Genomic DNA, 21,863 nt, shown 5'->3' on the forward strand with positions numbered 1-21,863 from the left:
GTATTTTCTTGTCTGCTTTGCACAGCCTTTAGGTCAGCTCTCATCTCAGCCAATGAGTTTACTAATTCTACCTAGTTCTTCTTTATAGTTTCTATTTCATTTTTGATACATTTTATATACCTAAACACTATTTCTTTTAGTTCCTTCAGTACTTTGATCACTCTTTTTTGAAATCTTGATTTAATAGACCATCAATGTCTATTTCTTTGTTCATGCTTTCAGGGGATTTCTCTTGATCTTTTCATTGGGAGTGGTTTCTCTGCTTCTTCACATTGCTCATATCTCTCTGGCACCGTGGCTTAAGGAGTAGCAGTTACCTACTTATCCTGGAGATGGTGTGCCCTTAATGATTTTATCGAGAGGTCTTTGTGTCTTTGCCCTGCTTCATGAACTCAGCTTGCTGTTTCATAGGCCTTCTGTTGGCACCCTCATCTGTGCTGCTCTCAGTGGCTGTTGGCCAGCAGATTGTGCCCCCTCCTAACACTAGGTCAGGAGCTGAACTCTTATCCAGTGGGTGGGCAGGTCACTCCCCCTCCTGATGCCACAGTCAGATGCTGTGCTTAGGGGGAAGCAGGTGGGCAGATCACACCCTGTCCCAGCACTGTGGTCAGGTGCTGTGTTCCTGCCAGGAAGGTGGGTGGCTGCCCACCTGCCCTCTCCTGGTGCTGGTCGCTCCGCTGCTCTGTGCAGCTGCCTGCTCTGCCTCGGGTAGGCGGTCTGTAGGTGGGCTCAGGGAAGACCACGGAACAGCCCCGCCTACGCTCTGTGCCAAATCTGAGCTCCTTGTTTCCCTTGGCGGCACAAGTTCTCTGAGGTGTCAGGGTAGAAATATCCTCTCTGCCTCAGGCTATAAACAAGTCTCAGTCCTGCCTAAAAGGTTGTGGGGCCCCCACGTGCAGATTCAGGTCTCAGCCCTGCCCCCGCCCTGGCAATATGCACAGGAGGAGATGGTAGCTGTGGCTGAGCCCTGCCTCTCTTCTTGCGAGATGTGCCAGTAATGGCACAGGTCTGAGGAGACAAAGGCTTCAGCACCCCTCCCCCTAGGGCACATGCCTGCTTATAGTTTTGTTTACCTTCTGAGTTAAAATTTACCTGACAATGAAATGTATAAATTAGACTTTTGAGGTTCATCCTTGTATCAGTAGTTGATTCTTTTTTATTGTTGAATTGTATTCCATTGCTTGAATATACTATCTTTGTTTTATCCATTCTCCTACTGATAAATACTTAGGCTTTGGATATCTTTTTTTGCAAGCAAACATTTTTTTTAAAAAATGCAAATATAATATACATGCTTACATGTGAACATATCTTAAGTATACATCTCAGTGATTTTTCACAAAGTAAACACATCTATGTAACCTTCATCCAGTCAAGAAACAGAACATTGCTGTTCCACTTTGGGTTTCTTCCCAGATACTATGGCACCCCTTTGATGGATTCACCATCCTAAATTCAGCCACCATGGATTGGTTTTTTTGCTTTTGAAATTTTTAGTCCCGTACATTCCACTCAACATTATGTAAGATTCATCCACTAGTGTTTTCTGTAAACTAGTATATTTATTTTTATTGCTTTAAAGTATACAAATTGTATGCATGTGCCACCACTTATGGTTATGTATTTATTGTTGACAGATGTTTGGGTCATATTCTATTTGGGGCTATAACAAATAGTGATTATGAGAATTTTCTGGATGTCCTTTTGTGCTCTGATGTAGAAGCTTCTGAAGGGTACACAGGGAGTGTGTGTTTGTATGTATGTATATGTGTGTGTGTGTGCATATATACACACACACACATATACATATATAACTTTCATTCAAAAAGCCTAATTTCAAATTATTTGTAAGAATTTATATTCCCACTGGCCATGTGTAAGAGTCCCCATTGCATGTTACCCTCACCAATGCTTCATATCACTTAACAACTAACTATTCTAGTGGATGTCTAATGGTGTTCCAAGTGTGGTTTTAGTACGTATTTTTATTATTACTAAAGAGCTCAGCCACTTTTCATAGCTTATTTGGATTTTTCTTTTTGTGTGTGAAGCACCTGTTCAATTTTTTTGCACATTTTAATATTGAGGTTTTGCCTTTTTCTCCACTGGTTTTTGTTCTCTATATGCCCTAGATACAAGTCTTTTGGTGGATATAGATATAGCAAATATATTTTCGCACCATGTGGCTTTTCACTTTCTTAATGGTATCTCTTGATAAAAATAATTCTTAATTTTACTGAAGTCCAACTTAAAACTCTTCTTTTATGTTTAGTGCTGTGTCCTGTTTAAGAACTCTTTGCCGCTTCAAAGTCATTAAAATATCTCCTACACTATTTTCTAGATGCTTTATTTTGGTGGGGGATTAGGTTATTTATTTTAATGGAGGTACTGGGAGTTGAACCCAAGACCTTATGCATGCTAAGCACACATTCCACCTGAGCTTTACCCTCCCCCAGATGCTTTGCTTTTTGTTTCAAATTTATTAGATTTATAATCTATCTAAAATTACTGTTCATGTATGGTACAGGGTTTAATTCAATACTGTTCCATTGGTCTATATGTCTAACTTTAGGAAGTTATCACATAGACTTAATATTGTTTTATAATAAGTTCTTTAACATTGTTCTTTAATATCAGCTTGGCTATTGTTGGCTCTTCAAGCTTCTCTATGTATTTAGAATCAGCTTGTCAAGTTCTACAAAGAAACAGTAACAACAATTAAGTTTTGGGGATTTTGATGTGCACATATAAATCTTTGAATCAGTTGAAGGGGAACTGACATCTTTAAAATGTTGAACCCTCCAATCCATAAATTTGGATTACCTCCCCTATACTTATTTTTATCACTGCTGTTACAAATTATCACAAATTTTGCAGCTTAAAGCAACACAAACTTATTATTTTATGATTCTGTAGGTCAAGTCAGGAACAGGTATCACTTGGCTAAAAATCAAGATGTCAGCAGGGCTGTATGCCCTTCTGTAAGTCAAAGGAAGAATATATTTCCTTGTCTTTTCCGGCTTCTAGTGTTCACCCACATTTCTTTACCCATGACCCTTCCTCTATCTTCAAAGCTAACAGCTTTACAGCTTTCTAATCCTTCTTCCAAAGTCATATCTTTCTGACCACATCTGGGAAAGATTTTCAATTTTTAATGACTCCTGTTGTTAGACTAGGCCCATGTAGAAAATCCAGGCTAATCTCCCTGTCTCAGAGTCCTTAACCTGATACATCTGCAAAATACCCTTTGCCATGTAAAATAACATATTCACAGATTTCAGGATTAGAACATGGATATAGGTAGGGGTCAGTGTGGTGCACTATTCTGTTTATCAAACTGTTTAACATTTGATACTTTCTGACAAACGTATAAGATAGAAGATCCTGGTCATGTTTAGAATGCTTCCTCTGCAAAATATTGGGCACTGAGTTTATTTGAAAGGACTGAAAATAATATTACCACAGGAATGGTTTCCTAATTCTACTGACATTTACTTACTTTATACTTAAATACCCAAAATGGTCAGCCAGGAGTGGGATCTTGGCAAATAAAATAAAAGTATAATTCAAGCTTTTATCACTGAATTTATTAGCTAATTCTATTTTAGAAACAGACAGAAAATAAAACAATTTAGAGTAAGCCTGCTTGCTTATATATTAAGTGAAAATAAAGTTTTAAAAGCATGTCTGAATATGGGATAAAGTGAGCATCATAAAATGTAATGTTAATATTTAGTACCTGGAAATCTCAAACTCCCAATTTATAAACAAGTTCATACTGTATAGCACAGGGAACTATATCCAATAAAGTTTTGTAGTAACTTATGGTGAAAAAGAGTATGAAAATGAATATATGTATGTTCATGTATGACTGAAGCATTGTGCTGCACACCAGAAATTGACACAAAATTGAAAACTGACTACATATATATATATATATATATATATATATATATATATTTGAAAGGACTGAAAGGACTATATATACCAAGAAAAAAATTAGATTGCTAACCAATAAAAAATCTGTCAGTAATATAATGCTAGAAACACTGAGACACAAAAGAAAATTTCAGGCATACATCTGTTTATAGAGTCATAGAAAAAATAATGCCTATGCAAGTCCCTGATAAGCATGAGAAAATAGGAAAGGCAATATAAAAGTTCAAAATGCTTTGCTATGTAAGAGCTGCAACATGACTCAGACACAAACTTCAGTGGTCAAAATATCTATATAATTAATGATAACTTAAAGTAATTGAGGGCATCATTTTAAATGAGATAAAAATAGCTGCTCAATTTTCATATTACTAACCAAGTCATTTCTGTTTATAGTAGGTTTATATTATTTTTATATGTATTTATATTTTATAAAGACATATCAACTTAGATCCTGGCAGATAATTGACAGTGGAGCAACTGATTGATTTAAATGGGCATCACAGGCTTATCAGATTTCATATGCTTTAAATATACATTAGTTATTAGCTGTCAGGAAGAGTTCACTTTTCATTTATTCTAACATAGCTGTGCCACAGGCAGGTTACTCTGTATTCACAATGGAGGATCATGATAGATATGAAGATATCAAGCCTTATTGATCTTCATAGGGGTGCTTTTATAAGAAAAGGAGAATAAAATAAAAAAAAATCTAAAATACTACTTTTTTTATAGTGTTCTAACAGTTATATCTTTTATTTTTTAACTGAGTTATAGTCCATTTACAATGTTGTGTCAATTTCTGGTGTACAGCACAATTTTTCAATCCTTTATGAATATACGTATATTTGTTTTCATATTTTTTCACCATGAGCTACTACAAATTCTTGAATATATTTCCCTGTGCTATACAGTATAAGCTTGTTTATCTATTCTATATATACCTGTCAGTATTTATAAATCTTGAACTTCCAGTCTGTCCCTACTCACACCCCTCCCCCCTGTAAAATACTATTAAATCAACATATATTTTTGAAGAATTATGAAAAATGGGAAACTATAAGTTGTTTCTTTAAATTGGAGCAAAGAGAACTACTTTAACTGGAAAAATACTTAAAATCTGGCAAGTTTTATGATTTCATGTTCACCCCTGACAGCTTTTCTTTCCTCCTTTCTCCTTCAATCTTTATTGGACCTTCTAAAGAATTAAATTACAAAAAAGAAAAAAAGAAAGAAAGAAAGAAAATTAAGAAACAGCTCTGCATCTAAAATAACCTCCTAACTGGAAAGATGGTATACTTTGTGAAAAATTTACAGCTGCCAACTTATGATCTATGTCTCTGTCCACACTGCCTTACTTGTTAGGGAGGGTCTTAAAAAAAAAGTAAAGAAAAATAGCAAATTATAATGGCTTTTACATTTTAAATGCTTTTCTATGTGTCTACAATCTGCTCTATCATGAGTTATTAAGATAAACATTATCAGCTATACTCTACTTTCCTATCAGGCACATTGTGACTCTAAGAAGCACGCACGCTCTAACTTACCATCTGCTGGTGGTGTACAGGTTAATGCAGTTCTTTTGGCAATATATGGTTTTGTAGTCTAGTTGTCTAACTACTACATAATGGAAAAGATGTAGAACTACTGGTACCACTGCCCTCGGTCTCTGTCATTTACCTTAAACATACCTGGAAAAGTAGATTCAAAAACTCATTGGCAAGAACATTTTTCACACTCCAGATCTGATATTCTTCTAGAGTTAAGATGGCCATTCTGAAAGAGAAACAATATTTAAGAATATCTTAAATCTTCATTTTCTTATATTATTTGAATTAAACTTGTTTTACTAAACTTGCAATGGTCATTTGTCTGAAAGAAAACTAATGATTTAATGTAGATGCTGTGTATTCATCCGAAAGTAGGCCAGCAAGAATAAGTTCAAAAGTAACCAAACTCTGAAGTAGTCACTCATAACGTGGGCAATTTATCACCAAAAATCTTCCTCCAGTAAGACCTGGGAAATAACTCACAGTATCTTCTGGTTCAAGGTGAAGTTTACTAACAGAACCCACAAAAGGTTCTGGGTAGAGAAAAAGGACTATTTACTAACTTTGAAAGCATTTTTCCAAACTCTTTGGATTATGCCCTTTGACCCTAACAATTTTCTAAGATCTTTAAAACATCTGGCAATATTATTAGACTTCTTAAGAGATTTAAAAGAACTAAATATATATAATAAATGAGTATCTATATTAACATTTCCTCAAAATAAAATGTAACATTACTTTCACAAGTTGAGTAAAGCAGTATTTTTTTTTTTTGGTGTCAAAGTGTACCAAAAATTACATTTATATACAGTAGACAATATTTCTTGGCAGGCAAAAATATAACCAAATGCTTCTTACTTCATGTTTTGAACAATCACCTTAACAATCCTAGATGAATAATAATGTTCTTAGCGTTTATTACTTAATTATATTTTTATTATCTAATGATTTATTATTTAAAGATATTTAATAATATTTACTATTAATGATATTCATGTATTCATTCAATATATAATACCATTTATTACAAGAAAAGATTTTAAAGCACTGTGATGGTAATTAATGGCTTTCATGATGCAACTTCCATTGAAGTATATTAACACCAATGTAATGGTACAAAATAATGGGTAATATTGTCACCGTCTAGTCACCAGTGAATATGGGTAATAGGTTTGGTTGAAAGGTCCAAAATCTATTCTAAATTTTTACCATTTCATTATTATGGTTACACGGAGATGGAGCAGCTAAATGATCTTTTTTTTTAATGTTCAAAAGTACAGCCATAAGAAGAAACTCGGTCTTATATAAAAATAGACAGCAATGATAACCTCCATACTTATCAAACACCCAGAAGAAAGGCGATGGAAATTGTATCTCTACATAAGGTATTTCCTAATAGAAACATTCCTGTGTTTCTGTTTTCATATATACCAAATAGAAATGGCTACCTTAGTTTTGGGCAGAAAAGTAAATGAAGACGGTTATCTGAATTGCCAAACAAAGATCAAGCCCTGAAAAATTCATTTCTATTATTTATTTCTATTGAGTGTCAGTTAATAAGACTATGATGATTTCTTCTGGATTTGTGATTGAAAAAAATGTTACTTATTTTTCTAAGCCTGTGTAAGGCCACTATGGTCTACATCCTACCATTTGCAACTTGGTACATGTCAACATTTGAATAGAAAGGGTCAAATTAACTCATATGTGTCTCACATATATGGATTATCTTCAGTTTCACAGGGATACATAGACATTAAGGCAAACCTATTATAATATCTTTAATAAATGTTGTGAAACTAAAAAAATTCAAGGCTTTATTCTTTGTAAAGTACATGCTTGTTTCTGCTATTATACACTTATTCTGGCTGCTATTAAAGAACTTAGGACAGACCCTCACCATTATTGAAAAAAAAATTTAAAAACTATATACACCACCCAGATTGAGATGAAAAATAATTTCCATCATCCCAGATATCCTATGCTCCTTCTCAGTTAACTCACCCATCTCCAAAATCACTATTGTAACACTTATTAACATTAGTTCTGTCTCTGTTCTAGAACTTCATATAAATTAAATTGTACAATGTGTTCTTTTATTGTGGCTTCTTTTGCTCAATATAAGTTTTGTCTTACCATAATGTATTAAACTGGGAGAAGTAAAGATTATAAACTACAGATGGCAAGGGCTGTCTCTACTTAATTTTTACAAAATGCCTAGCTTATAAAATATAATGTTTTTATGTAAATAACACTTAATGGAGTTGTTTAAAGGTCGAATGGGCTTTCCTTAGGGACAACTTGGAGTTATTGTAACCACAGGTCCAAATAAGCATTTAGCAGGGATGATGCAGAAGAGATTCAAGTATGTATATGTAACGTATGTATACCAATTCAGAATATAATGTATTTTTAGAAAAGAATAAATTAGTCTCTGCTAGACTCACCTTTGTGGTGTCATGTGCATTCTATGTGTCTCTACAATGTTGGATAGATCCACAAGTAATTCCTTTAAAACCAGAAACCCAAATCAGTAGTTAGGAAAGAGAAGGTATCATTTTTATTAGACAGTAGCTGAAGTATAAAATATTTTTTCGGTCAAGTTTTGTTTTTTTTTAATTCCAGAAATAGATTGCTTGTTTACCTTAAAAATTTATGACAATTTTCCAGTGGTTTCATTTTTTTTTTACATAATACATTCAGTTTATTAAATTTTCTAAGGTAAATTCTCTTCCCAATTTTGCATCTTTGGCTATGAATATTTTGAGTAGCATAATATAGAACCTAGAAGTAGTAAGAAATCTTTTTCTCAACCTCTTTTAAAAAATTCTTCACTCTATGTTCCTGTTGGAAGTTTACATGCAAGAAGATGTATACAATCAGACTTTACCAGGGTATCATCGGTGCAGTTGTCCTTCCAGACCTCTGTGCAACCACGTGTCTCTCAGTTCAACCCTACAGAGAACTCCATCACCATCAACATCAAATACCTTGAAGCAAACTAAAGAAAAGAAACTCTTATGGAGGAAAATTACTTTTATATTCTGAAGTATAATACATTTTATTACAACCTGCCCTAGTGAAATTACTTAGTTCCTCAAACAACTACATTCTGGATTAAGTTCTTATTTGGAGGAGATTGTGTCATTAAAGTCCTTTGAACTTGTAGGAATTCCTGTACACTTCACAAGTCTCTCTCCTTATATAATTAGCCAGCTTAGAGAACTCTATCCTTCATCTAAATCTAAAGTTAAATTTCTTGCAAACTGAAAAAGAAGGGCCAAGTTACTATACAATATCTCACAGATTTTGAGAAGGTAATTCAAGCTTTTAAATTAATTTCTAATATTTATAACTGATCACTTCAGAGTTGATTCTTACAATGCTGAAAATATTCCATCTACATTAAGAATCAACAAAAAGCTGGTACAGTCAGCTCCCCGTATCCATTGGTTCTGCATTCACAGGTATAAACAATAGATCAAAAGTATATATGTATATGTATATATATATATATATATAAATTTTCCCAGAAAGTTCTGAAAAGCAAAACTTGAATTTGCTATGCACTGACAACTATTCACATATCATTTACATTGTATTTACAAATAATTACATTGTATTAGGTACTAAAAGTAATCTAGAGATGATTTAAAGTATACAAGAGGATGTGCATAGATTATATGCAAATACTATGCCATTTTACATAAGGACATGAGCATCCATGGACTTGGTATCTGAGGGGGTCTCAGAACCAATCCTCAGCAGATAATGAGAGATGACTGTATAAAGATTTTGCCTCTCCAATGTAATTAATGTGCACCCAATATTTTTGCCTAAGAACAATTTCAATTCTTCAATGACGTTTATATACAACAAGCTAAAAATCCAAAATATCAGCACTTTGCTAATTAACATCAATATCAGCAAAATTGCTAGTTAGTCTATTTGGTTAACTTCCACTAGTCCACTGGCAAAAAAATAAATTAAAAAAAAATTTAAGACAACAACCTCAATTGAGAAACAAAGACTTCAGCCTCTTTAATACCAGAACTTTAATGTGAACAAATAATCTATCACAAAGCCAGGTTAGAGTAATGGTATACTATCAGGGAAGATAAAATAAATCTAAATTTTTAAGATTAAATAATTATCTACTTCACACACCCATGTAATAATTATGCTATTAAGTTAACTGAGTGCATCACAGTACAACATTACTAAAGAATATTGAACTATTAAGTATCATACCCAAAATATGCAGTATTTGTGAAGCTGTATTTTAGAAAGATGCAGAGATAATGACCCTAGTGAATATGTAAGAATTAGGTTCCAATTAAATGTAAACTGCTGCATTTTCCTAAACAAATATGGTTAAGATATAGGAATGTAATATGCTTATAAATTATGCCATAATATTTTAGATAGGTTTAAAAGATAAATTTAGTATTTAATAAACTTGTTTTATCATAAATTTAATTTTGCTAATAAAATATCAATATACACAGTGATAGAAAATAAGTTGAAATTCAAGTTAAGCAAGACAAATTTTCTATATAGACTACCAGAAAATATTTTCTATATGCTTAACATTTTCAAACACATCATGACTGATGTAGTTCATTTATCATGAATTGTACATTTATCTGGAAAATCAACCATTATTAATAACAAAGATCTTAAATTACTCCACAGTAAAAAAGAATAGATGATTGAACCTTTACACTGACGTCAGTAAAACCTTAGCAAGAGATTGCTATTTGCAAAAGGGATGAAAATTCAAGCCTTAATCAGATGATTTTTTACATGAATGGATGCTAATTTTTTTCTCTGTATAGCTTCCAAATTTTGTGATGTTTAACACACTTACATTTCTGTCTTTCAGCCAGAGGTCCTCTGCAACAAGCTGATAGCCCACAGGATATCTCCTTAAAATCTATGTGGCTGTCATGATTTTCACCAAAAGCATTAAATAAACCTGTAAAATAGGAACACAGACAGAATAAATCACAGCCAACAAACTTTCTGTTAATAATGACATGCCTATGAAAGGAGGCATGACTCGCATAAACTGATTTAGTTTTTAAAAGTTATCAGTAGTTTCCACTGTCTTAGGAAGTTTTTCCCCCACCCCCTGGCATAATTATAACCAACATTTAACTTCCTAGAAGAAAATACTATCATTTAGTGTTTGGTTTTGTCTGCATACCTGTCTCTATCTTATATTAATTCCAAAAGTCAAAAGTGATTGTAGAATGTAAAAAATAAAAATGTATTTTAAAAATTTAACTGGAAAAATGTCAGAGACCACAATTATCCTAATTTGGAAAGACTAAGAAGAAAAAGGAAAAAAGAAGAAGAAAAGTTGAACTCTATCAAAGATATACTGTGTTGTTATTAATGAGATTCATACAGCTCCTTCATGAAGCAAAGAAAACTAACACACTATATTATAAGAGACAGAAATTCTGTACTGCAGTCTTCATTGTACCACTTAATCTGTATAACTAAATATATTAAATTTCAGAAATAAAGGGCAATTTATAATCTAATCCTGTGGTTTTTAAACTTTTCCTAAAAAATAAATGGAATCATTTTATTTTCAAATGAAATGATTTCTCAATCTCTAATTATAAAAAGGTAAAAACATAACTGCACTGCTGAAGTGGAAACCCTGTCTGTTCTAGCTCCCCTAACAAATAAATATTTCTAAAACACACTAGAAACCTGAAGAATACAGACTGTCTATTTCAAGAATCTAATTCTGTGCCCTCAAAGAGCAGAAAATTGAAGCTAAGAAGTAGTTAAATGACTTGCTAAAAGTAAGAAATTTTTTTTAAAAAGGTCTGAATCAGAAGAAGAACCCAAGCTTTCAGATTTCAAATACAGTTTTTGTGATTATCACCCACAACTGCTCCTTGTAAACCTCATTTAAAATATATATAGTAGTGAAAAGTTTAGAGCTAAGTGGGGACCTTAGAGATGGTCTAGTGGTTTCTTAATTTTTTAAGGGTGGGGGAAGTATACAGCAGTGGAACCTTCTTCTATATAAAAGAAATACAATAGACACTCCTCAGCTGAGGAAGAGGTGGGGTCATGTTTGGAAGCTAGAGCTTTGCCTATTCAGTGTCCACCACCCTGACCCTGCACCAGATGCTGAGGCACCACACTGGAGCACACTTTCATAATGATTGTCTTGGTCAAACTGATTTTATATATGAGAATATTCAAGTGCAGAAAGGTAAACCGACTTACACAAGGCTCCAAAGGTGGAACAAGGCTCAGGTGTTTAGCAAAGAACATTTGTAGAAAATAGAAGGATTCCCACCTTCACTCAGAGATGGACGAATTGGTGGTGAAGCCAATGGGCCAAATGTCTCTAAATCAAATCATCCAGTTCAGGATTGAGCCCTCAGCAACAAATAGCATTTCTCCAGATGAATGATGTCTGATTCTTCCACTGACAATCAAATCAAACAAGATTATAAAATCTCACTCTTCTCTTCTGGACAATTAATTAGTTCATCCTGATAATGTAACTTCTAAATACACATTTTAATTTCCCAGTTAAACTGTTAAAAAACTACCTAAAACAAAAACTCTGAAAGTCAAATATATTGTATCTAAAGTGGCATGAAAATTAAATTCAAATTAATGTAAAAGAGGCTTTAGAATGGGAAAAAATTTGCAATTTCCCATTAAGCAGGCTGTTTAATTCCAACATGTAAAATAATAAACTAAGATACTTATTTTTTGCTTCCCACACTTTTATCTGTATACCCTTTGGTGATTTTAATCTGTATCTTGGATTTGAAAATTCTTGATCATAGTCTCTCCTGGCTACACAGGTAACACACTAATAGCAGAAACTGTGTTTGATTTATCCTGTCACTATTGTAACCACTTACACATTTAATACTTATTAAATAAATGTACAAAGGGGATAGACCTAAGCTTCTCCTCCTTGGCCCTAAAATTCTTACTACCCCTCCTATAAAGGCAGGAGCCTCCTCTGTAGGACAGAGTGTAAATGTATCTCCTGAGAAGGATTCCCCAACAAGGGCTGTCTTTACAGCATGCTTTTAGATGTTTTTATGGGACATTTCAATAAAAGAATCAAGGACCTAAGCTTCCCAGTATGGTGGGCGTTGTGATGGGCATGGGAGGATGCTCACTTGGGAGGATGAGATGTTAAAGACACTAACAGTGAAAAGGACAGGGCAAGATGAAGGGCGATTGGGAAACAGGACCACAGAGATGTGACATCTACTTCCCACTGTCATCTAAGTGATACCTACTTGAAAGAAACATTTCTACAGTTAAATTCTATAATGGGGGTTATTTAAATGAAGCACACATATACTCAGTGAGTAGATCACATAATTTTTAGAGATTCAGAGTGCAGTAGCATTTTCAGAGTACTTTTTACATCAATAACTAGTATTTATAAATTCCTGTGTACTAAATAAGTATGTGGAATTATTTCCATTTTGCTTTTAGACTTACTACAGCTTAACGTATTCACTGCACTGATACAGAGTAATTTTTCTAATGAATAAAAATGATAATGTACAACCTTGTTAAAGATTCTTTAATTTCACCATCACCAGATTTATGAACATTTAGGCCTATGTGTCAGGCCCTGTTTCTTACCAGCTTTTTCACCAACAACTTACATTGAGGTTATATTGCATTACCCAGAGGTCAGGAAATGTTCTTTCACACATCCACATCTTTATTAGGTCCTGTGTCCTCTGAGGAGAAACATTCTCCCCGCTTTCACATCCTTCCATTTTACAGCCTAACCACTAATCCTTCTCTAAACACCTTCTAATGCTTTCCAACCTCACCAGCTACCCTAGGATTTTAACTTCTCTCTTCTGCAACTGTCCTCCACTGTATATAGTATCCAATATTCAAGTGAAGTATGAGTCCTCATTTACAGGTCTGTGGCCTCTCTAGATTACAAAGTATTTGGATTCAGTAACCTTGTCCTTTTATCACTTTTGCTGCTAGAGTTCCTTTCATAGGACCTGATACATAGTAACCACACAATAAATATTTCCTGAATGAATAAATGAATGAATGAATGAATAGCCAAGGCAATCTTCACAGCCAAGGCTTCCCCAACCCAGCTCAGTATTCTTTCTGTTATATCAAAGAGACTCTGCCCCATGAAACAATAGACCCTGCACATTTTAACAAATGTATACAATTATTAGGAACTATTATTAGAACAGAGACTAGCACTACTGTTCTCAAAGTTATGTCACATAAGTAGTGTATTAAAGCTCGTTCTGATTTCTTGTTTATACAAATCAGCTATGTCTGTCACCAGTTTAAATATTAGTAATTTAGAAAACAAAAGTTATTGATTTATCTACTCATCAGAAATCATTACAACAGATCTATTTACATACCTCTTCTGTCAGTTTATATACCAACTGGAAAAGAAGGGGTGTACAGTCAACTCTGAGAGTATAATTGCCTGCAAAATAAATAAGAGATAATTTTAATACCTCCAAATGGACTACAAACCTGTATTTAATTCTAACTTTATTTTCTAATTATAAACAATATATAACAGATTTCAAATTCAAGGCATCATTCCTGGAGAATTAAAAATAGGGTGGACCCTACAGATTATCATATTCAGTGAAGTATGTCAGACAGAGAAAGGCAAATATCACATTCTATCACTTATATGTGGAATGTAAACAAACAAAAAATGATACAAATGAACTTATTTACAAACCAGAAATAGACTCATGACATAGAAAAGAAACTATGGTTACCCAAGGGGAAAGGGGGAAGGGAAGAGATATGTTAGGAGTTCAGGATTAACAGATATACACTATTATATATGAAACAGATAACCAACAAGGACCTACTGTATAGTACAGGGAATTATATTCAGTATCTTATAATAACCTATAATGGAAAAGAATCTAAAAACAATGTATATGTATATGTATATGTATATAACTGAGTAACTTTGCTGTACACGTGAAACTAATATTACAAATCAAATGTACTTCAGTAAAAAGAAATAAATAAAATTTTAGAATAGACAGATAGGTAGGGAGATAAATAGACAGGCAGACAGTCTGGCTAAAACTAAAACACAAGGTGGAAATAACTCTTCAGGAGCCAGAGAGGCTGCAGCACACACTCAGGATAGGAGACTGCAGAGGTGGACTCTGCTGCTAAGGCTGCAGCTCCTGCAGTAAAAGTAAGGGTCATTGCTCATTACGGCAGCAGTACCTAGGGGTCTTTGGCAAAGGAAGTGGTAAGGCCATAATGTTCATGTTTTTATTCATTTATTCAATTCAATATGAAGACTTTAGACTAGAGCATGTCAGTAATTAACATGTGTCCTGTGACACTTACCTAGAAATAACCATAATACGATGAAAGCCTACAGATGCACATGCCACATGTCAGGGTCAAAAGGAAGTTTGTAGTGGGTGCTTATTTCAGAGTTGTTCCAATACATACAGGAACTATTTCTGTATGAAATATTTTAGCCCAACTTTTAAAAATAGCTCCACAGGAAGAATGTCAAAAGTACTAAAGTTTTAAGTAGTAATCCAAGATAGGCAAATGGTAAATATACTAAAGAAATTAGGATCAATAGCTTAGTTATGAATCATATTGATTCATTTGAATCATAATAATGTTCTCTCTGGTAAAATGGAGAAATGGAGGTATTATTGAGGCATCTCATAGAAAGAGGATAATCCTAGTTTATGAGTTGGAGTTGATAGACTTAAATACTGGTATACTATTTAATGACAATCTGAAATAAAATTTACCTTCTGTGTATGAGTCTGCATTGATATATGCAACCTCTCTCTCCTGGAGTGTTTTCACATTCTCCTGTAGTTGAAGCAAAGCAGTCACTTAACTCACAGCATTTACAATTTTGGAAATACAAGCAAAACAAATTAATTCAGTAAAAGAGTGGTTTGCAGATACCATTATAAATCAAACACCTATGCTTTTGACCATAATTTTAAGAAAATGCTATTAACTGGTTGATAATACTAATGCAATTAAAACAAGAAAGAAAAATATTAGTGATGCTGTAGCCGCTGTTCATAGCAACAGCAGGGAGACCCAGAGGAAAACTGCCCCTGATCCCCTGCACCATAATATGAAGGGGGAAGGCTCGGAGATGCTCAGCCTCACCCTGGATCTACTGGAAGAGGACTGCTCAAAGTAAGGCCTGGAAAACTGTATTTTTAAAAGGTGTCTCTGGAAATCCTTACAGACATTAAAGTATGAGATCCCTTGATGTTGGGGATCCAAGTAACTTTACCATATTAAAAGTGAGGTTGTACTGAACACTGGAATTTGACACAACACTGTAAAATGATTATGAATCAATAAAAATGTAAAAAAAAAAAAAGTGAGGAAGTTGGAAATTTGATTTATCAAGAATTTTTTGAAAGAGAAGATATTGATGAAAAAGAAAAATATAGGAGGGGAGGATAGAGAAAAAAACTCTAGGGAGAGAAGAGTGGCTATTAGGACAAAGACAAGACATTTCTCACACATACATGCACACACGCACACACATTCTAGAAAAATACAGCAGAAGAAGACTAATGCCATCACACAACATGGGAATATGCAGAGAGAACTCTTTTCTTCTCTCTGTTTCTCTCTCTCTCTCTAGCTTGCTACCTTATAAAAGCAGTTACAGTAAAAACATTTAAAGCTGTGAGTGGTCATCCCACAAATGAGAATTCTCACCTCTGCGCTTGACCACATGGGATAGATGACAGCTGATTCTGCGGCAGAGTATCCATTATGACAGAGCTACAGTAGAAATAAAAAAGATTCCTTAATTATATATAAAGGTAAATGTGCTGCTGAATATGATCAAGAAGCTAGTAGAAAATGGGAAACAATATTCAAATTGTCTTTTAACTCACATGAATTTAAATTAATGCAAGGCATATTATCTTGTATCTTGGATTTATTTTATCTGTATTTTAAGCTGCTTAAATTATAAAAAGACACATGTATTTCTATATACATGTGTTCACAAGAAATTACATATTTCTAAAAGTAAATGACCTTAATGAATAAGCTCTGATTCATCTAAATAAGTGTATTATGAAATGCATGTTCATAACAACAACATAATAATAAGACTTTGCCATATAAATGGAATCAAATGTGATACAAGTAAATGTGATTTTATTCCCATACTTATTTGATTCATATTATTATTTTAAAGTATGCAGAAATGAGTCAGAAGGAAAGCATTTTAAAAACCATTCACAATAATAAGAAAGATATGACATTCTTTAAATCAATTCTATAAAATTTGGACTCATAAATGAACAAAACAGAGGATAGTCACAGGAAAGTGCTTTTTGGTGCGCCTGCCTTTAAAAAAATACACAAGCCTACCTTGAACATGTAAGAACTTAGAGTTACTGGACAGAGAGCATAAGGGAAGAAGATGAAAGAAGGGGGTCTATGAGAGACACTTTAAAATAAAGCATTAAGAGCCAGTGACAAATGAAAATTAATCATAATTGAATTAAAAATAAATCCTTGAAATTTTAGAGTAATTCAATTTACAAAATCATTGTATTACACTTCCCAACCAGGCACTTTTGTAAATGGTAAAATATACCTATGGTTACAATTTAGTGTTGAATCCATAAAGGAGAGACTATAATCAGAGTATAGTCATCTAAAAAGAGCATGTTGTTTTCCTGGATAGAAGAAATCCAAGGAAACTGTAAAAACTTGAAAATTAATGCCAAGGATCTAAATCAGATTTTCAATAGGCTAATTCACTTGTCAGAAGTAGTTTCCTAGGTTTGACTATTTTCTGAGCTTACAGATTTTACTTACTTATCACAAAACCAATATAAATAGAAACTAAAATATTTTAAAAATAATGAAAAAATTGGTTTGTGCTTAGTAATTAAGAGGTTGTTCTGTTTTGCCAAACTGATGTAAAAGCAAAAACAAACTCTATTTCTTAAATTTTCTTGTTTTTATCCAATTTAAAACAGTATCAGGTAATGGAACACATCTGTGATTACCCTGAGATACATGTTGACCAAGAAGATATGTTTACTGTCTTAGTTACCTCAGCCCATTTGTGGAACCCAGAAGTCCAAATTTTTCTGCATCCCAGCTGGCAAAAATGGAAGTTCTTCTCAGTCTCCAGCTTGAAATCATTGTTAACATACATGGTTAGGTACATCTGCCTAAAAACAAAGGAAAATTCACTGAAGTCACTTTCTGTCATCACTTGCCATGGAAACATTATTTACCTCTACTAATCAGTTTTCCAAAATTCTGGACAACTTCTTATAAATCAGCAGTTCCACTGGTTAGGTCAATACCTCCAAATACCCAGAAGTCCTGATGATCTCCCAGAATAACACATCTGTCTGGAAAGGAAGGCATTCAAAAGAATGACAACTTAGAATGTATTATAAAGAGCAGTAATTTATGTTTTTAAATTAAACTTCCTCCTGCTTGAGTTTCCTCCATAGAAAACCATCAAGGTACTGTCTCCTTTTAGAATTTACCTTTTTTTCCCCACATTTAATTATATCACATCAACCAGGAAAAAAATATTAAGAGTTGATTAAGATTTACCTTCTCTTACTCCTGTAATCTTTGTAAAAACAAAATGTTTTAAGACATTTTAAAAAATTCACCAACTCACCAAGTTTCACAGATCCTCAGGTAGTTCTGATTACATCATAAATGCTTGTGACTTTCTTGAAGTTATGAACATGCATTTTAACCTTCCTAGAATTTCACAAAGGGAACAAATTACTTCACATAGAGCATTATGTCTAACAGGTTCCTTCCAATGTTTTATTATAAGTCTCAGAAGTACAGAAAACTGTTTAATAAGATGATAAATTCCCATATGCCCACCACCTAAATTCAATCATTGTTAATACTGTTGAACTATTTGCAAGCGAGTTGTGCAAATCATGACAGTTGTCTCCTATGTATTTAAGAATGCACCTTACGGTGAAATCAAATAAAAAAATCAGTATTTTATATTTTTCCTCCCTCATAGCTCTATTGTTGGTATTTATTTAAACTCCAAAATTATTACTCAACATGAAAAAGAATCTTGTTCTTAGCAATTTTTTTTTTAAAAAAAAATGTGTATTTGTCCATTTAGAGCTCAAATCAATTAAGGGATATAAGCCCCAGGTGCTTTTTTTGGTATTTTGACCAGGGAAGATTTCTGTTTCTGACTTTTCTCTTAAACTGTTACTGAAGCTACATGCTCTGTTTTCCTTGTGTCTGTATGTATCTGTTTATAAATCACATTTTTCATTGTGTACCTCTAGAGGGTATTAATACATGAGATAATAAAGTCTCCTATGTTAAAGGAACTCTGTTCTAATTGAGTTAAATAAACACTTTTTAAAAATTCTTATAAAATAAAACTGAACTTCTAATACCTTAAGAGTTCTGAAATTTTAAAACAAGCTTCTTACAGAACTTATAAAATACTTGCAGAATCCAAATACAAATTGCTAAGGCAAATCATTAATCAACAAGGCTCATTCAACCATTTTAGTTTAATAAAAAACAGCTATCTCCTCTCTGATTCATCAGTGTGAAGTTTCCCTTTCCCTCTACATTTCAAGCCAGTCAAACTAAAGTTCTGATCATGCCATGCTCTTTTCCAGCCCTGCACAAGCTGTCCTCTGCAGCTGGCATTTACTGCCTGTCTTGATTCCGTGGAAAACTTACTGTTTGTGTAAAATTAAGCTCAATGAGCACATGTTCTGTGGTCATGCCTCCTTAATACCAGAACTGTCTGGGGTTAGTAACAGTAACGACTATGATGGTAAGCGCACTGGGCCATGTAGCAGTTACGCGTTCACCACTGTGACCACTTAACCCTCCCCCGCAGAAGTGACCGGTGAACTTCGCTCCTTTCCCCCTTCTCTCCTACTCCTTCCCTTAAGTTAACCTAGTATTTTGCATGTACAGTGTTTTGACAGTTATCTGAAACACTGTTTTAAACCGTCAGTTGAAAAGGGAAGACAAAATGTTACACCTGGCCCAGAGGAGGAGAGGGGTGGGGAGTGGCTCAGAGGAAGCCGAACAGGACGCGCGGCCCCCGATCACAACACAGCCCTGTTCCTTCCCGAGTTTCGCAGCCGGGAAAGCAGAGGCGTGGGGCCCGGACTGCTTCGGGGCCTTCGTGGGAGGCCGAGGGAGGGACGGAGACCCGCGCAGGGCTGGGGAGGGGCCCGCAGGGACTCACCGTCTGTGCAGCGGCTCCTGACCCACAGCTGGGCGGGCGGCGGTGGCGGTTGAGGCGGCGGTGCCGGCTGAAGGGGCTGAGGCGGCATCGGCGGCGTTACCTGCTGAGGCGGCTGTTCCGGCTGAGGGGGCCGAGGCGGCGGCGGCTGCAGTGCCGGCTGAGGGGGCTGAGGCGGCATCGGCGGCAGTACCGGCTGAAGCGGCGGCGGCGGCTGCGGTGCCAGCTGAGGGGGCTGGGCGGGCGGCGGTGCCGGTAGAGGCTGCGGTGCCGGCTGAAGGGGCTGAGGCGGCGGCAGCTGCGGTGCCGGCTGAGGGGGCTGGGCGGGTGGCGGTGCCGGCTGAGGGGGCTGGGCGAGCGGCGGTGCCGGCTGAGGGGGCTGGGCGGGCGGCGGTGCCGGCTGAGGGGGCTGGGCGGTCGGCGGTGGCGGTAGAGGCTGCGGTGCCAGCTGAGGGGGCTGAGGCGGCATCGGCGGCGGTACCGGCTGAAGCGGCGGCGGCTGCGGTGCCAGCTGAGGGGGCTGGGCGGGCGGCGGTGCCGGTAGAGGCTGCGGTGCCGGCTGAGGGGGCCGAGGCGGCGGCGGCTGCGATGCCGGCTGAAGGGGCTGAGACGGCGTCGGCTGCCGTGCCTGCTGAGGCGGCATCGGCGCCGGTATCGGCTGAAGGAGCTGAAGCGGCGGCGGCTGCGATGCCGGCTTAGGGGGCTGAGGCGGCGGCGGCGGCTGCTGGAAGGACTTGAGGGACTCGAAGGCCTTCACCATCTTTTCCAGGGTCGCCATGGCGGCCTCCCGCCACGCGGGGACAGCCCCCGGGGTCGCCGATCCGACCGGCGTCTCTGGTCATCAGCGGTGGCAGTGAACGGGGCTCGGGGCCGCCAGCAGTTGCGGACCCCAAGCGCGCGGCCATCTTGGAACCGTCCCGACAGTCCCCGCGGCCCTGCGTCCTGCCACGCTCGGCCGGTGGGGCGGGGCCGGGCCGCGGGATTGACAGCCAGAGGCAGCGGCCTCCGCCAATGGCTGCCTCGCTCGCCCCTTGAGCTCAAAGAGCCGCCACGGCTGCTGGAGTTACTGCCGTTCTTCCCGGCGATGGACGTGGGGTACTGCACGGGGATCGGGAGGGCGGTTCGGGGGCGGGGTTGCAAGGCAAGGCGAGGAGGGTGGGGAGGGCGGGTGACTTGTGATTGAGGGTCTCTCTTGGCGAGGGGCGTCCCCGGATGACGCATAGCATGTGGCAGGGAGGCCGGGCAGTGGGCTGGGAGCCCCAGACCCCTGCGGGGCGCTTGCCCACCCCGCGGCGCGGGCGGAGGGCCGGCTCGCCGGACAGCCTGCTATAATATGTTGACTGTTACATATTTGGCCTTACCCTTGTTAGTAGCCTCAAATCACTCCTTGTTCACCTTCAGGATCATTATCATAGATATACTTCTGACAATCCTCGTACTTAACTATGTTCCCTCATGCTACAGGGGCATGCACATGCTATTCTCACTCTTAGAAATAATCTTTTACAGATCAATCCCCTACTCCCCTCAAGGGATTTGCCTATCTAATTCCAATCACTCTCATTGCTCAGCTAATTTGTGAATTCATAAAGCCCATTACATTAACATAATTCCTTAACACCATGTAATTCTCCTTTATCACAATTATTAAAGTATACTTTATAATAACATAAAAACTCTTCCATGCATGAAGGTTGATATTCAACAATTAAGTTCACTGTATGAAGTTGTAAGTACATATACTGTATATTATGAAAAATGTTAAGGAATTACATACTATAGTTAAATTCATTCATATTTTTTCATAGAAATTTGGAAATATTTATTCCAAGTTGGATCATCACTATATTTGTGTGTGTATATATGTATATATCTTTCATCCTTCATTCACATTATAAGTTCTGATAAAATATTGCCAACAATTAACTTTTATACCAAGGAAGGAAAGAGGAAGGAAGGAAAGAAGGAAATGGAGGGGTTTTAGAACTCTTGAGATTGAGACATATTAGATAAAAACTCAGATCTGTACATTTGTATATGATAATTATTTTCCTGAAATTATATAAAAACGCATAAAGAAAACTGAAAGCTAAATATAA

At 36.4% G+C, this 21,863-nt stretch overlaps 1 protein-coding gene across 3 annotated transcripts in view; it reads right to left on the minus strand.

Annotated features, from left to right (window-relative positions):
- LOC140694131 (N-acetylated-alpha-linked acidic dipeptidase 2-like) overlaps positions 1 to 20,039 on the minus strand; it is a 33,985-nt gene extending 13,946 nt beyond the window's left edge. Inside the window, exons 1-11 of one of the 3 annotated variants that reach the window (XM_072957553.1) lie at positions 19,768 to 19,916; positions 18,193 to 18,278; positions 17,605 to 17,725; positions 16,245 to 16,310; positions 15,302 to 15,365; positions 13,907 to 13,974; positions 11,815 to 11,946; positions 10,357 to 10,464; positions 8,377 to 8,487; positions 7,934 to 7,995; positions 5,628 to 5,712 (exon numbers count right to left, since the gene is read on the minus strand). In XM_072957553.1, coding sequence (XP_072813654.1) covers positions 11,899 to 11,946; positions 13,907 to 13,974; positions 15,302 to 15,365; positions 16,245 to 16,310; positions 17,605 to 17,721 — 363 coding nt within the window. In that variant the 5' untranslated portion in view covers positions 17,722 to 17,725; positions 18,193 to 18,278; positions 19,768 to 19,916 and the 3' untranslated portion in view covers positions 5,628 to 5,712; positions 7,934 to 7,995; positions 8,377 to 8,487; positions 10,357 to 10,464; positions 11,815 to 11,898. Of the gene's footprint in view, positions 1 to 2,458; positions 2,696 to 5,627; positions 5,713 to 7,933; positions 7,996 to 8,376; positions 8,488 to 10,356; positions 10,465 to 11,814; positions 11,947 to 13,906; positions 13,975 to 15,301; positions 15,366 to 16,244; positions 16,311 to 17,604; positions 18,047 to 18,192; positions 18,279 to 19,767 lie in introns of those variants that run through there. The other 2 variants (XM_072957551.1, XM_072957554.1) reach the window with 2 other exon arrangements.
- Positions 20,040 to 21,863: the final 1,824 nt, after the last annotated feature.

Source organism: Vicugna pacos, unplaced genomic scaffold (genome assembly GCF_048564905.1).
Source record: "Vicugna pacos unplaced genomic scaffold, VicPac4 scaffold_20, whole genome shotgun sequence".
Lineage (NCBI taxonomy): Eukaryota > Metazoa > Chordata > Mammalia > Artiodactyla > Camelidae > Vicugna > Vicugna pacos.